This window comes from Chlamydotis macqueenii, chromosome 17, assembly GCF_036417535.1.
Source record: "Chlamydotis macqueenii isolate bChlMac1 chromosome 17, bChlMac1.mat, whole genome shotgun sequence".
NCBI lineage: Eukaryota > Metazoa > Chordata > Aves > Otidiformes > Otididae > Chlamydotis > Chlamydotis macqueenii.
The window spans coordinates 8,377,930-8,395,869 of record NC_141572.1 but is presented as its reverse complement, the minus strand read 5'-3'; the positions used below and the strand labels follow the sequence as shown (position 1 = coordinate 8,395,869).

Sequence of the window (17,940 nt, the reverse complement as noted above, 5' to 3'; positions counted from 1 at the left end):
CTCCCCCCACCCTCCAAGAGATTAGGGGGAGATAATATAAGAAAAAACGGGTCAAGGCTTGAGATAAGGACAGGGAGAAATCCTTAACATTACCGTCATGGGCAAAACAGACTCGACTTGGGGAAAACGATTCATTTATTTCTAAAACTAGCAGGAGAATGAGACAGGGAACAAGATAACCTCTTCCAGGACTTAACATTATCTCTACTACCTTCCCCCCCGAGCGGCACAGGGCGGGGAAGAGGGAACAGGGGTCGTGGTCAGTTCATCACACGTTGCTTTACGCCGCTACATCATCATCGGGGTAAGAACTCCTCGCATTCCTCCTGCTCCTTCGTGTGGTCCCTCCCACGGGCCACAGTCCTTCGTGAAACTGCTCCGGCGTGGGTCATCTCTTCCACGGGGTGCAGTCCCTCTAGAACAGCTGCCCCAGCCCGCCCTCCACGGGCCACAGCCTCCTTCAGGCCTCCACCTGCTCTGGCGTGGGGTCCTCCACGGGCTGCAGGTGGATCTCTGCCCCTCCGTGGACCTCCATGGGCTGCAGGGGGACAACCTGCTCCTCCGTGGACCTCCATGGACTGCAGGGGGACAACCTGCTCCACCATGGTCGTCACCATGGGCTGCAGGGGAATCTTGGCCAGGAGCCGCATTACTCCTCCTCCTCCTTCTGAACTGACCTTGGCATCTGCAGCCATTCCTCACAACAGGCTGGCAGACGCCTCTCGGGATCCTTTTTACATCTTATTCACTTCTCATCTCCTCTCCACTTCTTGCAGCCAGGCCGGGCTGAGTTGGGCCCAGTCGGCTGCCCGGCGGGAGGCCAGAGGGTGAGGCCTGCAAGGCCCACAAGGCTCGCACTTTCCCCGCTCAGCTGCTTCACATCTCCTCTTCTTTTTTTTTTTTTTTTTTTTTTTTTTTTTTTTTCCTGTTTTCCCTTCTTAAATACATTATCACAGAGGTGTTATCATGGGACATTCTGCTACCAATTGGTTTGGCCTTGGTCCGCCCTAGGCCCAGCCGAGTCCACTCAACAAAGGGGAGCAACTCCTAGCAGTTTCCTACAGAAGCTGCCACCTTAGGCTCCCCCTCACTAAACAAAACCAGAACACAAGCACATTATTTCTCCTGAGAAGCGTGGGGTTTTTAAACACTGGCACAAGTCCACTGACAAGGTCCACTGACTTCAGAAAGATTACTCATGTATTTAAAGGTAGGTGTTGTCTAAGCAAGTGCTTTGGTTGGTCCGGGCCTTAGTCTCTCCGAAACAAGGGTGGTGTTTGGAAAGCCTGTCTAGCTAAATCCGAGCTGCAGCTGCTATTTCTGCCATGTCACCAGCACAGAATGTCACGTATGTGGCTGACTGTCTTACAGCTTCTCCAGACCTGTAGTTAGCGTCACTTCCCCAAAAACTATTTCATCCCAGGGTTTTGCCTGCACGGCCTTACTGAAGCTTGTATGTGAAAACACTGTGTTTAAATGCTTATTTCAAAAAAAAAAAAAAAGGAACAGCAGGGGTTAGACAGCCTGTGCCAAGGTCATCCCTAGGGTTATTTCGCTGAAGTAAAGCAGGGAATATCTGAAACAGCTCCTGACAGGGAGATAGGAAAGGATATCCATTTTGAGCGAGCTAGAATTTTGCCTTTATGTTTCTTGTAAAGCAAATGGATTGTTAAAACGAGAAATCCCCTAAACTGTGTAATTATGTATGTCACAGCACGTCAAATGATTTTGCAAGCAGAGTGCTCTCTTTCCTGCTAAGTGAATTTTGCAGATCTTTTAATGGTTTGCCAGTGCACCTAAAAGCAGAGCTGGATTTAGGGCATAGACTGTGGTGCCTAAATACTAAGTGCTTAGTAGTGACTGTTACTAGCAAAGGCAACAGAAGGCAACACTATCAAGTCTGTAACAACTACAAATTTATTTTCCTTTCTAAAACAGAAAAAAAAAAAAGTAAATTATTTAAAAAGTGATCAGTTGAACTTTGCAAAAGCAGCCAGGGCTGTTGCAAAAGCAAATTCTCACTTGCTAATCAGGATTATTAAAAATGCCTGAGTTCTGTTTCATTGTTGTGAGCTATCAGCAGCACCTGTGCTTCATTAGCAAAATAAAAGTTCACTGTTATCTAAGACAAAAACGTTTGGGGGGGAGTGTGGTTCTTGAGGCAATAATATAAAATCCCCTTTTGTTTCCTGGCTAGTGATTACAGTAAAAGACTTTGCTTATGTTTCCATTCTTTAGACCATCTGTTTCAAATTAAAGCCTTCTGGCGTGATACATCACTATTTATTAGAGTGTTACATTAGATAATGCAGTGTTAGTATTGCTATTATAAACCCTTAGTGTCATGAGTATAACTTCAGGGGTAGGACTGGAAGTGTTTACTTACGAAAGGGCTACAGACTGTATTAATAAAACTAGTTTACCAGTTCAGAAATTACTTTTTTTTTTTTTTTAGATATTTACTTTGACAAATACATTTTTGATGTGTCTTTTGACTTGTAACTTCGAATGTTTGTATTTCTTAGAGTGACACCTTCTAGTTTTAACTGATGGAAAGCTAAGGCACTGAGAAGGACTTGTCGATAATAAACTGTTGGACACCTAAAGCTAAAACCATGATACCCTGTACACGATGGGATGTATGCATTGGCATAGATCTGCAGTGCCCTGTAGCATTCAAGGCACGCACCCGTGTGATTCTAGAGCAACTGAAGATCTGGCAGGTAATACCCCCCCACCCCTGAAGGAGTTTTCTAAAAGTTTTTATTTTTGCTCTCTGTAGCAACTCCTTTCTCATACTTTCCATCAGGGAAGAGGGAAGGCTTCATAACACCAATATGCAGAAGACAGACTATTAACCTATAGCTGTCCTGTCATGGCAGTATCAGCCATTTGGGGACAATTTAAGAAGTACAAGACCTTGCAAAGAGATTTTTTAAAATTCTCAGTGTTTAGTCACAGTGCACTGAAGAGGCTTACCCCTTGCTAAAGGAGTAAGTACAGAGATTCGGTCAGAGGAAAGAAGAGAAGTTCTTTACAGCAGTGTCTGAGATACTTTTATTTTTTAACTGGTCACGTCATACAAACCAAAGTTGCTTAAAAGTAGAATTCTCTCTTGCTCTATAAAAAATGTATTAAGTGAGCTTAAGTAGCATCATTTTATAACCCAAAAGTTTAAACTAGTATATAATTTAAATTTTGCTGGATCTGAAGCAGGCCAGGATGACATCAATATTTCCTTTAAGAAGGCCAGCAGTAAGTCCACAGTATACGTCTGAATACATTCAGATCAAATTACATCATGTTTCCTTTTTTCCTCTCTCTCTCTCTATCTCGTTTGAGAACAAATTTATTTTATTTTTTTTTTTTTTTTTCCATTGGGAAGGTGATACATGGTGAGTACATGTGCTTGGGGTCACAGAAAAGGCTTTTCAAAGCCACATTTTCATCATTTCAAATGTCCTTTTATTACTCTACTTGCTTTACTTTAAAAAATGCCTATAAGTTCATAAATTTTGCTTGCCAATTGTAGGCTAGAGACCTGCCCTTGCTCTCCCTGTAGCTAAAGGTAAAACATCCAAACAGTGACTCATGCCTGTAGTGATCCAAGTCCTATACAGAAAGCAGAAATTCTTGGTATTCCCGGTGCAGGGAGGTTAACCCCGAGGGCTGCCTTGCTCCTGCTGTTGTCACAAGGTTCTTCTGCCTGCCAGGGGAAAGCAGCAGTGTTTGTCAGGCCACATCTGTACTGACTTTTCTGCCAATCATACTGGCTTTCTGACTTCTGCTCGCAATGTAGTTAGGAGGCCACCGTAACCTTGGGCACCTTGCTTGAAGGTATCTCTGCATCTAGCCATGGAAATGGGATAACCCCCTGGGAATCATCCCTGGGTGTTGGACCGGTGGCATCAGTAGCACAAGCATTTACTGTTTTAGCTAACAGAATAATTCCATTAGTGGGTAACATCAGTAGGTTGTTATCCTCTTAGATGGATTTGCTGCTTACAGATGAAATACAACACAATAAAACGATTACAAAAGTAGCAATATGAATATATATTTAAAAAAAAAAACAGGAAGAAGTTAAGTAGTTATTAATGTAATGCAGGACTGTGTATTCAAGCTAGTGGTAACTTTCAACAAATTATTTTTAGAGATGTTTTTAATCTAAATGATTTGCAAGTTTTACAAAACAGTTAACATAATCTAATCTAAAAATAACATTTTTGGACTTGCTGACTAAGATCTAAGGTAATCTCAAAAGACTTTTGCACATAAATTGTATAAGTGTATTAGTACCTAAACCAAGCAAAAATAAACTGCAGAATGTGAGCGTTTGCAGAGGAGATTTCTGATGGTGAAGGGTTATTGTAGAAGAATGACATCCAAAATGCAGCACTGAGGCAGACAATCAATGTTATCCATTTTCATTTTCTAGCACAATGAGATTGCCCAGATGTTCAGCAATACATTTTTGCTGAGGAAACAATTTTGATTATAACTTAACAAGAGTTTCAGACTTCTCTGGTGGTGAGCGGAGTTCAGCCCTGGTGTAAGTTGGTGCCACTGTCACGCACTCAGGAGATTGTGTCTGTACTGGGATTTTGACCTCAAGTGGCAGATTATTTGTGCAATTGATGCATCTTTAATAGCACTGAAATTTCAGACTGAACCATAGAACTTTAGAGTTCAGTTCAAGCAATTGAGAGATTTATCAGGAATTGTAGTGTTTGTCCCATGCAGCTTCAGCCTGTCCCTGTCCTCAGGTGAGTGATGGTATCTGGTGTGGTTTTTTCCTTCTTTTGTGAGTTGTTGGAGGTCAAATACAGCATCTGGCATTCAAGTTAGAGGGCAGGCTGGAGGGGAAGAGGTAGGATACAAGTGGGACAGTTAATGGAGAATGAGGGATAGAAGAGAAAAGGCATTGTGGGGGGGAAAGATTTAGAAGTCCTTTGCAGGAAGCTAGGAGACTGAGAACTGGGGAAAAAGAACTGTGCTACTTAGGAGGAATTGGATGTGAAGTTTTGAAGTTTTGAAAATAAACTTTCTCCTTCTGAGCTCCTAATGAGAAAGAACATACACAGTATAGATACAGTATGAATACATGTGCCTGCCTCTATGATAAGGGCTAATATTTCCAAGATAAATGACAGAAAAACAACCCAATTAAAATTTTAAAGCTATATGAGAAGAAACAGAAATCTGAGTACCTTAAATATAGAGAATGAGGCAGGCAAGAAGGATGGGGAAAAAACCTCTTGTCTGTAGCAAATTTTTATCAGGGTCTTTGATCCACTTCTGTGGCCCGTGGGGGCCACTGTTGGTCTGTAAAATGTCCTAGAGCCAAAGGACCTGTACCAGTCAGATCTGTTTCTCTATCTGCACCATCTGTGTGTGAGACAGAGACACAAAGTGGTGGACAGGGGAAAGACATTCAGCTGGGAAAGCTGGAAAGTGGTTTAACTTCTTTAGCAGAAAGAAAGTGGTTTAACTTCTTTTGGGCAGGCACAGCATCCTTGTAGTTCTGCTCTAAGTCCCGCAGAACGAAGGAGCCTGTTAGCACTGCGACTAAGCAGAGCCGCTCTCTGCGTCCTTGGGGGAGGGAACAGACTATTTTAATTTGTTCTGGGGTCATTCACACCAACTGAACTCTGGCTGTTGGAAACCGTGGACCCAGCTGGCATATTAGTGGAATTATGTGAATAGCGCAGTTTGTAGTGCGGGGAATGTGGGCAGGGAGACGAAGCTTGAAAGGGAATGTGGGCAGGGAGGCGAAACTTGAACAGGTGGATGGGAATAATAAGAATGCATAATTAAATAGGCAAAGGCTGAATAATGGCATCTGTAAAATCTGCCAGCATCCTAAGACTCAGGTTCAATATGATTTCTGTCACCGTTTGCAAACTGCTGAATTTAACAGGCAGAAATCCATGCTGAATTTCAGATGTCAGCTCAGGAAAAAGGTGCTGTGTTCTGCTTCTCTTTCCCCAAGGCTTCTGTTGTGAGGTTATTAAGGCAGTACCATTGCTAATGTACAGATAATTAATGTACCAGTTTGACCACATAGTTTCTTCTGTACAATGCAACGCTGGTGGAGCTAAACTGAGATCTTGCTTCTGAAAGGAGTGTCCTTGGGAAGTGAGAAGCAGCATTCAGGTGAGAGAGGCTACAACATGGCCAGGAATGCACAGCCCTGGCGTAAGCCAGCTCAGCTCTGCTGAGGGCAGTTGTATTTCCCAGAACCCTGGTTCCTGGTTTCCAAGGCTGGGAACCCAATACAAACTGTAAGAGATTGATTCCTGTGTAAGTCACCTCAGGGCTTATAACGAAATACGATGCGTGTCTTTACCCGTGAAGGTTGCAGCCTCTGCTTTCTGTGGTGGAGTGGCTCGCACTCGCACCTGCGCTAGGCCGTTACAACCAGCGCAGGCTGGGGACCACCTCCTTGCCCAGCCCTCACCAGGCTCCCAGCCCCCTGGCCGGGGCAGAAACCAGTTTTCGCCCGGCTGGGCACCATCAGCCCCTCCAGCCCGCTGCCCAGGCCCCCGGCTCAACACCTCAGCAGCCCGGCTGAGGGAGGCTGAGCTCGGGCTGCCCTGAGGGCAGGCCCAAGGCCCAGGCTCCCCCAGCCTGAGGCGGGCTCAGCTCTCCGGGCGCCGCCCGAGAGCCTCAGACCCCGCGGCTGAGCGAGAGGGGCCGGGCCGGGGTTTGTGCAGTCCCCGTCCTCCCCAGTCCGGCGCCGGGAGCCTTCGCGGAGCAATCTTGCCCCACGCCGCGTTCCGTCCAGGGCGGGGCGGCGCGGCACGTTCGGCGGGCGGCGCTGGGCCTGAAGGGGCACGCGGGCCGCCGCACCGCGCCATGTCGTTCCGCCGCGCCTTGGCGCTGGCCGCCTGCGGGCTGGCCGGTGGCTCCGTCCTCTTCTCCGCCGTCGTTGTGGGCAAGCAGCCGGCCCGCACCGGCGACAACGAGCCGCGGCCGGGGGGCTCTGCCGCCGCCACCGCCGTTTCCCCCGCCTCCGCGGCGCCGCCGGGTTTGCTGCTGCTGCCGCCCGCCGCCGCCGCCTCCTGCCCGCCGGCTCCCGGCTGGATCGAGAGACCCGCCAGTACCGGCGGCTACTGGGACAACAACTGGGACAGGTAGGGCTGCGGTGGCGGGCTCTCCCGCCCCCGCCGGGGTGCGGACCCCGCTCCCGGGCGGCGGCTCTGGTGAGGGGCCAGGAGGGACCCCCCGGTGCGGGGGATGCGGCGGGCGCTGCCCTTAAATCCGCCCGGTCCGAGCCGTGAGCGCCCCTCGGACGGGCGGGGGAGGCCCCGGGCTCCCCCGCGGAGCTGCCTCCGCGCCGAGCCGGCCCCGGCGCCGCTGGCCCGCGGCTGGGCCGAGGCGAGCACGCAGCCCTGGGACGGAGCCCCCGGCGCTCCAGGGGCGAGGCCGAGGCCGCGGGACTCCTTGGCCGGTGACATTTTAGGCGGTAAATTGTTCAAAGCAGAATAGAGATGAAATTCGTGAGAATTCCAGAGCACCTGAGTTCTCCGAAGGGACACCTTCCCTGTGTTTTGTTTTAGGCAGCTCCGAGACTTTCCCCTCTCTAAAGATGTGCGGGTCTCTTTATTTTAATGCTTTCACCCCGTGAGACTGCGAAGCCGTAGCTTTGTGATAAACGTGAGCGCGGTCTGGAAGACGTGCCTGTATTTTTTAACACGGTGTTAACCATATTTATGGCGACGTTTTGCTGTTCGGTAACAGCGCCCTTGTGGGTAAAAAAACGTTTGGGCGTGCTGGGCCTGCTGCTTGTGCTGCCCATGAAACTGCGAGTTGGTGTTCTTAAATCCTGGTTAAGGTAATGGTCCTTTGAACCTAACGTAGCTGTGTTCTTCGTAGTGCACAAATACATTCACCCAAGGGTTAACTACATTTTTCCTGGTTCTTTAATTAGAATGTGCAAATATCTGTATTGAGCTTTGGCTCATTTAGCTTCCGTCTGGTAGAACTGCCTCCCCAGAGAGACTTCTGTCAGGCGCCGGTTTAATCGCAGTAAATCCACGCTTAAGCACTAACAGATTTTTATTGTGTAATGCATCCTGTTTTGGTTTTTGAGATGCTCCAGGGTCAAATGCTTATATAAGTAGGGCAATGTACAGCCTAATTATGAAAATAAAACTTTAATTAAATAAGGTTGTACCTGTTTACGCAGTTGCATTGAGGGAGGTGCTAAAGCCACTTGTTTAACTGCAGATCCAGGCCTTCCTGGTTTTGCTAAACGGTTGATTTTCTTCTAAAATACTTTCTAAAGTACTTTCAGACTCTTATACCATGGAGGTTTTTCAACCAACTCAGGAAGTAGAGATTGTGCTATAACTGATGTAGCTGTGAGAACTGCCTGAGCAAATAAAGCTAGATAACACTTAATAGTGGTTAAGGGCAGTGTACTGTGTCACCATTCGTCATAGTGCGCAAACAGTGGAAGTGTGTCATGTAAACATGTTTTCTGCTGCTTGGTGTCCACCAGTTGGTGTGATATGGCTTCGGCTGTGCCTGGTTGAAGTCCTAATTTTGATATTTGGATGAAGTTGGCAGAAACGCCTAACATGTAGAGATGTTAAATGGCTTATAAATACACAGAGCATCTGAGCAGTTCTCTTCAGGGGTGGGGAATGATTTGCAAAGTCAAGTTGTGAGCAAATAACCGGATATTACAATATTCTTAACAACTGATGGCTTTTGAAGTTTGAAACAAAGTAGTGTGAGTATCTTGCTTTCAAACTTCCTATAGCTCTGATATAGAATCATAGAATAGTTTGGGTTGGAAGGGACCTTTGACGGGCACCTAGTCCAACGCCAATGTGATGCTGCACCTGGGATGTTGCGTTGGAATGTGCTGCTTACACAGGAATTGTACAGCTCAGTTTTTGGAGAAGACTAGATACAGTTTCGTTCATGTAAAATACTTTATCTGAAATCTGTTCTAATTAAGCTTCTGTTCAAAAGCTTGGTTTAGGAGAGGGGAAAAAAACCTTTTAATTACTGTATAATTTTCTGGGCTTCAGGTACCTTCCTATATTTTCTGAGTGGATCTTGCAAGTAGTTTTATTAGAAATAAAACTAGAAATATCTGGATTTTGAAGTATGTTAGAAGAATAAAACATTTGTCAGGCTGACTGATATGATCTTGGGTGATTTTATTTTATTTTTATTTTTTTAATAAGGGAATGCAGGAAACCACATTTGTCACCTTCTGAGTGTCAGCAGCCTAAAAGAACTTACTTACATCTTAACAGTGTTAAAAGTTTTCCTGCACATAAACTTTCTTAAAACTAGCTTATGCTAAAAATATTGTTAAGCTTGGTTGTCTTCTCAAGACTTGTTAAAGCATGTGTTGCTTTTCAAAGCATGTATTACCATTGAATAACTCAGAGGTGCTGGAGAGGAGAGTACAGGACTTTCACTCAGGCATTTTTATAATGTGTTTCTGCCACAGGGTGAATTAATCCCTATGTTACTGCACAAATGTGCTTGAATTTTTCATTTTTTTCTATTTTCCTACTGTATCTTTCCAGCAATACAGTTTCTACTGAATCAAAACAAGTATCCTATGAAATAGCAATGGAACATCTTATTATTGGACTATTGTTTCATTTTTAGTGCCTTGCTGAATTTAGTTGACAGCTTAAGGAATGTATTGAGCCTCATTGTTCAGTAGAGATCACGTCTTTACTAAAGCAAAACGGATGCAGAGCTTTTTAAAGCCGATCTTGCTGTGAACTGTAGAAATAGGTATGTGGAACAGCAGTTTCCTATGACTGAATTAGTTTGTCTCAAACTGAATAAAAATTGTATTCTTGATTAAAAATTTATAAACAAACAAAGGAACAAGTTTAATTATAATAATGGAAGATGTGAAGTCTGTTATGAATTAAATAAATTAACTGCCCTTTAGGTAAAGGGAAAGGATTTACGCTCCAAGGCGGAGAGACATAGCAAAAGGATTTGTAGTAATGGAGTAGGGGATCAGTGCAGAGAGGGGCCGGAAGACTAATCTGTGGAAGATTTGGGCAGGGTTGTTGATGGTAGTGCAGTGTTGGTGTCAGCAGTAGGAAATCTGTGATTCTGGGGGAGGGAGGGGAAGATCCACAGTGCCCAGCGTCCTCTTGAGGAACCGGATCAACTGTGTGGGTGATGTGCAAGAGGTAGGGTTGTGGTGTGCAGAAAGGAGGACTAGTGTGCAGTGTGACAAAACAGAAGAAAGATTGAAGTGGCCTGAGGAGGGAGAGTGATGAAAAAGATGAAAGGATAAACAAGCACTCCAGGCTGAAAAATAAAAGTGTTACTGGAGAGACTTGATGTGACCTCGTTTAAAGCACGAAATATTTCTCAATGTGCACTGCAGAAAGTTGGAGACTTTCTAGGATATTGCTGAGGGGGGAGGTTTAGTCATTTGCTGTAAATGTGATTGGCAAAGTGCAAATTTTGTAGGTGTTATCACAAGGGCTTTTAGGTACGGAACACTTTCTTTCCTGGATGATCAGTCAGCACCTCATCCTCTTTTCCTGGGTGTCATTCATGGTGAGTTTTTCTTGTAAAAAAACCTACAGTTACATCTGTGACTGAAAATCCCAGGAACAACTATTGAATCAACAGGAATTCAAATGTAAAGTCTCTGCTAGTTTTTATAATCTTCTTGTCCAGACTGTAGGTTTCGTATGTTTCAGTGTACACCATCTGTTTGCATTAGGATTTAACTTTTTCTGTTTGTTGCTTTTTTCCCCCAAGAACTGAGGGGTGGCTGTCGCTAAACAGCGAATTTAACTATGTCAGTTACACCTTTTCACCTACAGCATTAACTTTTTGTTTGTTTGTTTTAATGCAGGCTTTTATTTATAGCTGTTGCACAATTATTTTAATCAGTTTTGCGATATACATGGCTAAATGGTAAATTTTAGTACTTCAACTATACCTAGAAAAAAGGCAAGGCTACCGATCTCTAAAATTCCTCTGCCGTCTGGTCTCCCTTATCTAAGAATGATATTTTAAATGTGTTTGTTTAGACGTGAACCACTGGCTCTTATCAACCTCAAAAAGAAAAATGAAGAAACTGGGGAAGAAGAAATTGCCTCGCGCTTAGATCACTGCAAAGCAAAAGCCACCAGGCACATATTCCTTATTCGTCATTCTCAATATAATTTGGATGGCCGAGCTGATAAAGACAGAACTCTGACCGCACTTGGTATGTATTACTGGAAGCAACATACTTTGCATTTTGAGAAAATTGTTTTTCATGTGCTGTGTCCTGATGAGTACAGGTCAGTAACTCAGCTCTGTTCTGGGTCTCACTGCCAAACCTTAATCCACTTTCTGAATCCTTTGGCAGAAAGATGTCAGGAACAAGTCTGTTTTTTTTTCATTTTTGATCCTCTAAATCCAAACATTAAAATGTGCTTTATAGAGTTCTAAACACACTCAGTTGTGAAGAAACTTCTCAAAGGAAACTTCCAATTGTCTTAAGGTTGCTTGAGCAAATTTTCATGCTAGCTAACATAAATCCCCAGGGCTAAGGCTTTTAAACTTAGCTCCATGACTAAATTTGGAATAGATGTATCTTAAAAGGTGGCTTGTGTTTCTGTTGGTTAATTTGCTGATGTACTAAAAAAAAAAAAAAAGCCCCTGACTTTCCTTTCAGTGTTTATAATTAAATACATTTCACTTTTGCTACTGAGTGCTGTTTCTGGGGATACTGCTAATCAGTTACATGGAATGAGGCTAACCTCTGTCTGTGTTAATTCATCGATCCTGTGACTACGTCTCAAATAGAGTACTTTGAAAGCACTGGACACTTTCTTGACTATATGTATGCTAACACTGTTTGAGAGGAGAAGAATTCTAGTGCGTGCTGCTTGAGGTTGAAGTCTGGTGCCAAATATTTAGTATAAACACCTTTTTTCCCCCCAAGTCTTAATCACCAGTGTGCAAACAGGAGTGAAATGCTGATTTCAGGACTGAGGTGCTATCTTAAACAAAGTGTAATCTTAATCCTGTCTCATCCTGTGCCTTGGGTAAATTACTTAAACTGTCTGGCTTTTCACCTACCTGCCTGAAAGATGGAATACAGCCTTCCCTAGGATATCCAAGTGCTGTGGTTCTTAAAGATTCCAATCTGATGTTACCTTTGAGAAAAATGCAGTCAGATCTGAGCGGATCTGTTTGACAGTCTCCTCTTCTGTGTTCCTGGAACACAGAGGTGGCAGATGGGGCCAGCACTATATTGGAAGTGGCTCCCTTGGGATGGGGCTAGCAGGGATATTGAATACTTTAGTTGAAAGTCTCTCAATAAGTTTGTTTGTTTACTTACTTATTTACTGAAAAAACCCACCAACTAGTTTTCCTTGCTGATGGAAGAAATTGTCCGGCCAGTAAGCTTGATCTGAAAAGGAGTGACTCTGGTAAAAATATTTTCCAGCTATTTTTTGAAAGAAAAAAAAAAGCCCTGACATCGATGGAGACCTTTTATGTCTATTGGACAACTGTTTTGGTAGTTTGTGTGAGGCACTTACGTGAGTGTCACTGATCTATATAATTAATATCATTTTTAAGGTCGAGAGCAGGCGGAACTGACTGGACAAAGGCTGGCAAGCTTGGGATTGAAATTTGATCAGATTATCCACTCCTCCATGACTAGAGCAACTGAAACAACTGAGATTATAAGCAAACATCTCCCAGGTAAGTGACTTTCCTTAATTTTTCATTGTCTTCTGATCCTTAAAACTGCTTCCAGTAGAATTCAAAGCTTGTCCTTAAGGTTGAGACACTATTTAGCCAACTTCTAGCCCTATGCGAATATGTCTATGTTTATAAAGAAACTAACAACCCTAATTCTGCTTGTTTCCAGTTAATCTTTAAAAATACAAGAGAGATCTGCCCCTCTGAGTGACTGGCTGCTACCTGTATGTACTGCTGTGTAGGGGAACTCTGCTGGTTGCTCTTCAGTTACACATTTTGTAAAGCAAGGACTGTCCACAGGTCATGAGGATTGGCTCGGTCCTCGGTCTCAGGGAGAGCAGTGCAGGAGAGAAGAGGCTCTTGAGCTCCAGTTCTTGTAGTGATGCTTGCTGGGTTAGTCACCAGGCCCTTCTTGTGTGCAGTGCTATCCTGTGGGCAGGGGAAGATGTGGCGTGCTGACAAAGGTGTAGGGATTTTTTAATGTGGGTGCTTTGTTTATACGGATTTTTGGGTGGTTGTGTTTTTCTGGTGTATTTGTTTTATTGGGGTTTTTTGTTGTTTTCTCCTGCTGTTCAGGAGACCTCTAGACTAAAGATATTTGAATATACATAATTCTATCTGGCATTTTAGCAGATACTGAGGTATGACTAGCTGGATGTCAGTTCTTTTAACCATTCTATGTTTGTTTTCTTAAATGTGCTGCTTCAAAAAAACCAACAAAACAAAGAAACCCAAACAGCCCCCAAACAAACAAAAAAACCCAACAAACATAACACCTGAACCATCTTTCCTTCCTCAGAGTAAGAGGTTAAACTATTACTATAAATATTAAATATCAAAAGCATAGTGTTAGCATTAATTAGCATTATTTAGCGGTAAGCGTTAACTGACGTACAGCTTTAGATTAACAGCCTTGCAAGTGCATTTCTTCAAAGCGCAGCGGACTGGGAAGGCTCGGCTTGCTGTGCCAAGCTGATCTGGCTGTTCTCAGTTGGAACAAACTTTGTCTTGCTGATGACAAAACAGTTGTGTTGGAGGGACTCACCCCTTTGGTAGGAAGTGAGTAGTCTAAAATGGTCTTTAGAGTGGAGAGGAAGACTTTATTGAAGAAATAATGTGAAAAATGTATGGATTGTAGAGTTGTGGGCCTGTTTACAGTGGCATGTGAAGTAACAACTCCTTTATGAATGTGTATTTAATATTTTAGGAGTCAAAAAAATTAGCACTGACCTGCTGAGAGAGGGAGCACCTATAGAACCAGACCCTCCAGTCTCTCACTGGAAACCAGAAGCTGTGGTAACTTTTTTACTTCAAGTTTGGGGGTTTTTTTTTCTTTACTTGTTATGTTTTGGGTTTTTTTAATATACTTTATATCGACAGTGGTGGTAACTTGCAGTGTCTGAGCTGATGTTTTTCATCATAGACCTTAGATAACAGCATAGTTTTCTCCTCCCCAGTAAGTGTACAAACCAGTTAAAATAACTTAGGGTCCTTAAGTATTAGTTCAGCCTCAGGTGTGCACCCCTGTAAATAACTCCTCTTCAGACACAGCCCATCTGCAGATGCAGACAGTGGCACATCCTGCTGCGAGCCGTGTTTAATTCTGAACTCTGTGCCATTAGCAGTATTACGAAGATGGAGCTCGAATTGAGGCTGCTTTTCGAAACTTCATTCATAGAGCTGACGCGAAGCAGGAAGAAGACAGCTACGAGATCTTTGTCTGCCATGCCAACGTGATCCGCTATATCGTGTGCAGGTACATGGTGGATCGCGTGTTCGTCTGTGTTCTTCAGAAGGTCCTGGTTTTACTGAAATAGTGCTGGTGTACGCTGAGCAGTAACATCCGGTATTGCATTAGAGGATGTGGATTAGAGAGCGGATCTCTTTGCTACCATCAGGGTTGTTCATGAAGGAGAAAACAGTTCTGGATCTTTGCCTGCCTCTGTGTCCAGTCAGCTGAGTCTGTTTTATTCCTCTTCCCTAGCAGCAAAGCACTGTCTGTAAGATAATATATCTTGAGCAGGACAGATGTGATTAAACTTTAATCTGATCAATACCTACAACAATTTCAGTTAGCTTTATTTAGCTGAGCTAGTTAAATGCTAGCCTGTCTGCTCTGTGGACTGCTTTAGAGCTCTTAAAAATGGCTATACTTAAAATTATTGATCGAGTAAACGGAATATTCTGTCCTGTGCCAAAAAAAAGATCGTCTTGCTGCTACCTAGGCTTTTTTTGAAATACTTGTATACTTTTTCTCATTCCTATTTCTTCCCTCTTCTTTTTAACTTCTCTTCTGTGCCTTCCATTCCAGGCTATCTATCTGATATGACAATTGAACACAATCCATCTGGTGTTGCCTTTGAATCTGGCTTGACTGTAGCTGTTATTTAGTTTCTGAGACTGTCCTAAGAGCCAAATCGAAGTTAGCCCTCAGTATCTGAGACAAAAGATGTTTGAGACAACTTCATATTTTCTCCAACTGTTTACTGCATTTGATTGAACTCCTGAGGCTGTTCAGTTAGGAATTTTAGAATAGCTGGAGACCTGTGATACTGCATTTCTCCAAAAAGCATAAGGTACTTTACTTGCCACGTCTGGGGAGCAGTATGGCTGATGGAACGTAGCTGTGGTGAATTCCTTCCATAGGCACATACAGGCAAGTGGAATGAATCCTGTCTCACAGCCTCTTCACGTACCGTGTTGGTAAGGCTGAAATAGTGCGTGAAGGGTGCTGTTTGCCACTTAGGCCTTTGGTGGGAGTGGTGAGCCATCTTCTCTGCCTGTCCTGACCTGCACAGGGGTTTGTGGTGCTGCGGGTGGCTCAGAGAGCAGCCTCTGCCCTTTGTCCTCCTCTGTGTTGTTACGTTAGAGCTTCCACCTTCTGTCGGTTTGGATTAATCCTGTCTACAATAATCATACCCATCTGCTGGACTCTGCTTATGCAAGTGCATTGCTGGCACTGGTCCAGTTGTCAATTGTGCGTTTTCATACCAATTGCACAAGAAAAATACTTTTTTTCCGAGGCTGACTGTGGGAGTATTGACGTGCAAGCTGCAGAATGACCAACAATTTTCTTTTTTTTTCCTCCCTTGTCTGGAACAGAAGATGATGCTGTGAGGCCATGTTAATGTAACTGTTTATGAGTGAATTTTTTTTGTTTTGTGTTGTTTTTTAAATAGAGCATTACAGTTCCCTCCAGAAGGCTGGCTGCGAATGTCTCTCAACAATGGCAGTATAACTCACTTGGTGATACGTCCGAATGGAAGAGTGGCACTTCGAACACTGGGTGACACGGGTTTCATGCCTCCAGACAAAATCACGCGCACCTGAATGAGCAAAACTGATGGCTGTCCAGGAGCTGCCTCTAGTCTCTTTGCACTAGTACATTCAGCTACAGTACCACTAGATTTTTTTTTTATATCTGTTTTGTTGGGGTGTGATGCTGTCTTAAAAATGTCCTTTAGCCCTTTGCCTCCATACATATTCATATCTGCCTTTCAGTCCAGGAAAGAAGAAATCTTTGTAAGCCTGAAGCTGTCCAGTCCTCAGGTATTCCCAAAACTCAGAGCTGAGCTGAGCTGTGGAATACGAGGAGATTGAATGTCTCTGTGCTCAGCAGTTGCAAGAGCACTGACTTTGCCCTCCCCCTGTGACTTTCTATAACCAAAGCTTGCTCCTGTGGATATTTTTCTTGTGTGGGAATTGGAAGGAACAGCCTTTTATCACACTGCTGCTAAACCTGAAGATGAGCCAGCTTGTTTCAGCTCTTGCAGAAGGTGACAAACAGAGTGTTCAGCTGTTCAAAGGACAAAGCGATAAGGCTTCAGTTTTTGTAAGCTGTTGAGGATGTGTGTTTATGTTGTGTCATTGTTTCCCTCTACCCCCAAAAAGCTCATGTAAACAGTGCCTGGAGGGTGTGAGCCTAAAGCAAAGAGGATAAAAAAAAACCCCCACATTTGCCTCAGAGCTGTGGTGCTAGAATTAACTGCTGCTTATGTTGTGTTCCTCCGTCCTCAGGAAGTACTTTAAGCTATGATGCTGAACAATGTTTTTCAGTCTCGTAAAGCCTTTAACTAAAACCAGGTCTGTAGGCTGATGTAGGGATGAATTTGTAGCAGTAAGATGGAAGGAAAGGAAAGCAGCAATCCTCTCCAAGTGCTTCCAGTTACTCTTACATCTATGAGAAGCAGAGCCTTTCTTGTCTGTCTTTATTGATTTAAAGTGTCGATACCTTGCTTTCAGAGTAGAGAAATACCACCACTGAGGTCAAGGCAGTAATACTTCTTCAGGACTGAAGTTCTGCAGTACTGGAGCAAATTGCTGGTTAAGGCTGTTGCCTGAACTGTGGTAAAACTATCTGTGGGATGGCTTTGCTAGGCCAAGTGCATAGCACAGATGTCAGGGAGAATGCTTTAAGTGGCCCCTCTGTACAGTGCTGACGCTGCTGGACACGCTCTAGGGAAAATGCAAGTAGCTGAGACTAGGGTTCGTTTGTTGGGTTTTTTTTTGAGGGGAGGGCTCAGAAGCATTTCATCTTAAGGATGTTTGCTAGGCACCTGAACCAAGGTAGTAACTTAGCTCACTACCCAGAATGTTGAAAAATTGCACCGTAAGTGTGTATGTATTGTCTGCTAGGGTGATAGCGCGCAATGCTGTAGGGCAGCAAACAGAACTCAAGTGTTTGACAGGGTGTCTTGTCACCAGGTGTGCTGCTGAGACCCTTGGCATGCTCCTGTCAGAGCTGTGTGATGCACATTCATGACACACAACCTAGCCAGACGGTTTAAGGGCTTGTTTGGTACAGGGCTGCTACATCAGGATCATTTCAAGGAAACTGGGGCTGGTAGGGAACGGAACATGATCAGCGTGTAGTGCAAATTTTGGGGGAAGAGGAAACCATCATGACGTATCATCTCTCATTGATGCAATGAGAATAATTTATCAGTTTTTGTCTATTAATTAACTTTTTAAAGGTTTTGAATAAAATAAGTGGTCTGTCTGTCTTTCTTGTCTCTCCAGTCGAACAGTTCTATGACTGTCTCCTGTAGCATGTGGCTGACCTGCTGCACAGCAATGTGCATTTCTGCCAGCTGAGCAGCCTTTGCATCCCACGGTACCTGGGGCAACGGTTAATTTACCAGCTCTGTCCTTTTAACTCCAAATAGCTGACCTGTACTCTCTGACCAGTAGCTAGCTCAGTTAATTATCCTCTACAGAAAATTGTGCAGG

General features: G+C 44.0%; 1 protein-coding gene across 2 annotated transcripts; it reads left to right on the top strand.

Moving 5' to 3' along the window:
• The first annotated feature begins 6,821 nt into the window (after positions 1 to 6,821).
• On the top strand, positions 6,822 to 17,710 carry PGAM5 (PGAM family member 5, mitochondrial serine/threonine protein phosphatase). Of its 2 annotated transcripts, none has more exons than XM_086761201.1 (6): positions 6,822 to 7,136; positions 11,043 to 11,221; positions 12,586 to 12,711; positions 13,919 to 14,007; positions 14,337 to 14,467; positions 15,891 to 17,710. In XM_086761201.1, the coding sequence occupies exons 1-6, from the start codon at positions 6,859 to 6,861 to the stop codon at positions 16,039 to 16,041; spliced, it is 954 nt and encodes a 317-aa protein (XP_086617327.1). In that variant the 5' UTR covers positions 6,822 to 6,858; the 3' UTR covers positions 16,042 to 17,710. The 2 variants fall into 2 exon arrangements, with proteins under 2 accessions (XP_086617327.1, XP_086617326.1); XM_086761200.1 differs by having other exon boundaries at positions 6,823 to 7,136; positions 14,334 to 14,467.
• Positions 17,711 to 17,940: the final 230 nt, after the last annotated feature.

Coding starts and splice junctions, on each gene's coding strand:
- PGAM5 (XM_086761200.1), top strand. CDS start 6,859: ATGTCGTTCCGCCGCGCCTTGGCGCTGGCCGCCTGCGGGCTGGCCGGT. Junction 7,137..11,042: donor TGGGACAACAACTGGGACAG/GTAGGGCTGCGG, acceptor GTGTTTGTTTAG/ACGTGAACCACTGGCTCTTA. Junction 11,222..12,585: donor CAGAACTCTGACCGCACTTG/GTATGTATTACT, acceptor ATCATTTTTAAG/GTCGAGAGCAGGCGGAACTG.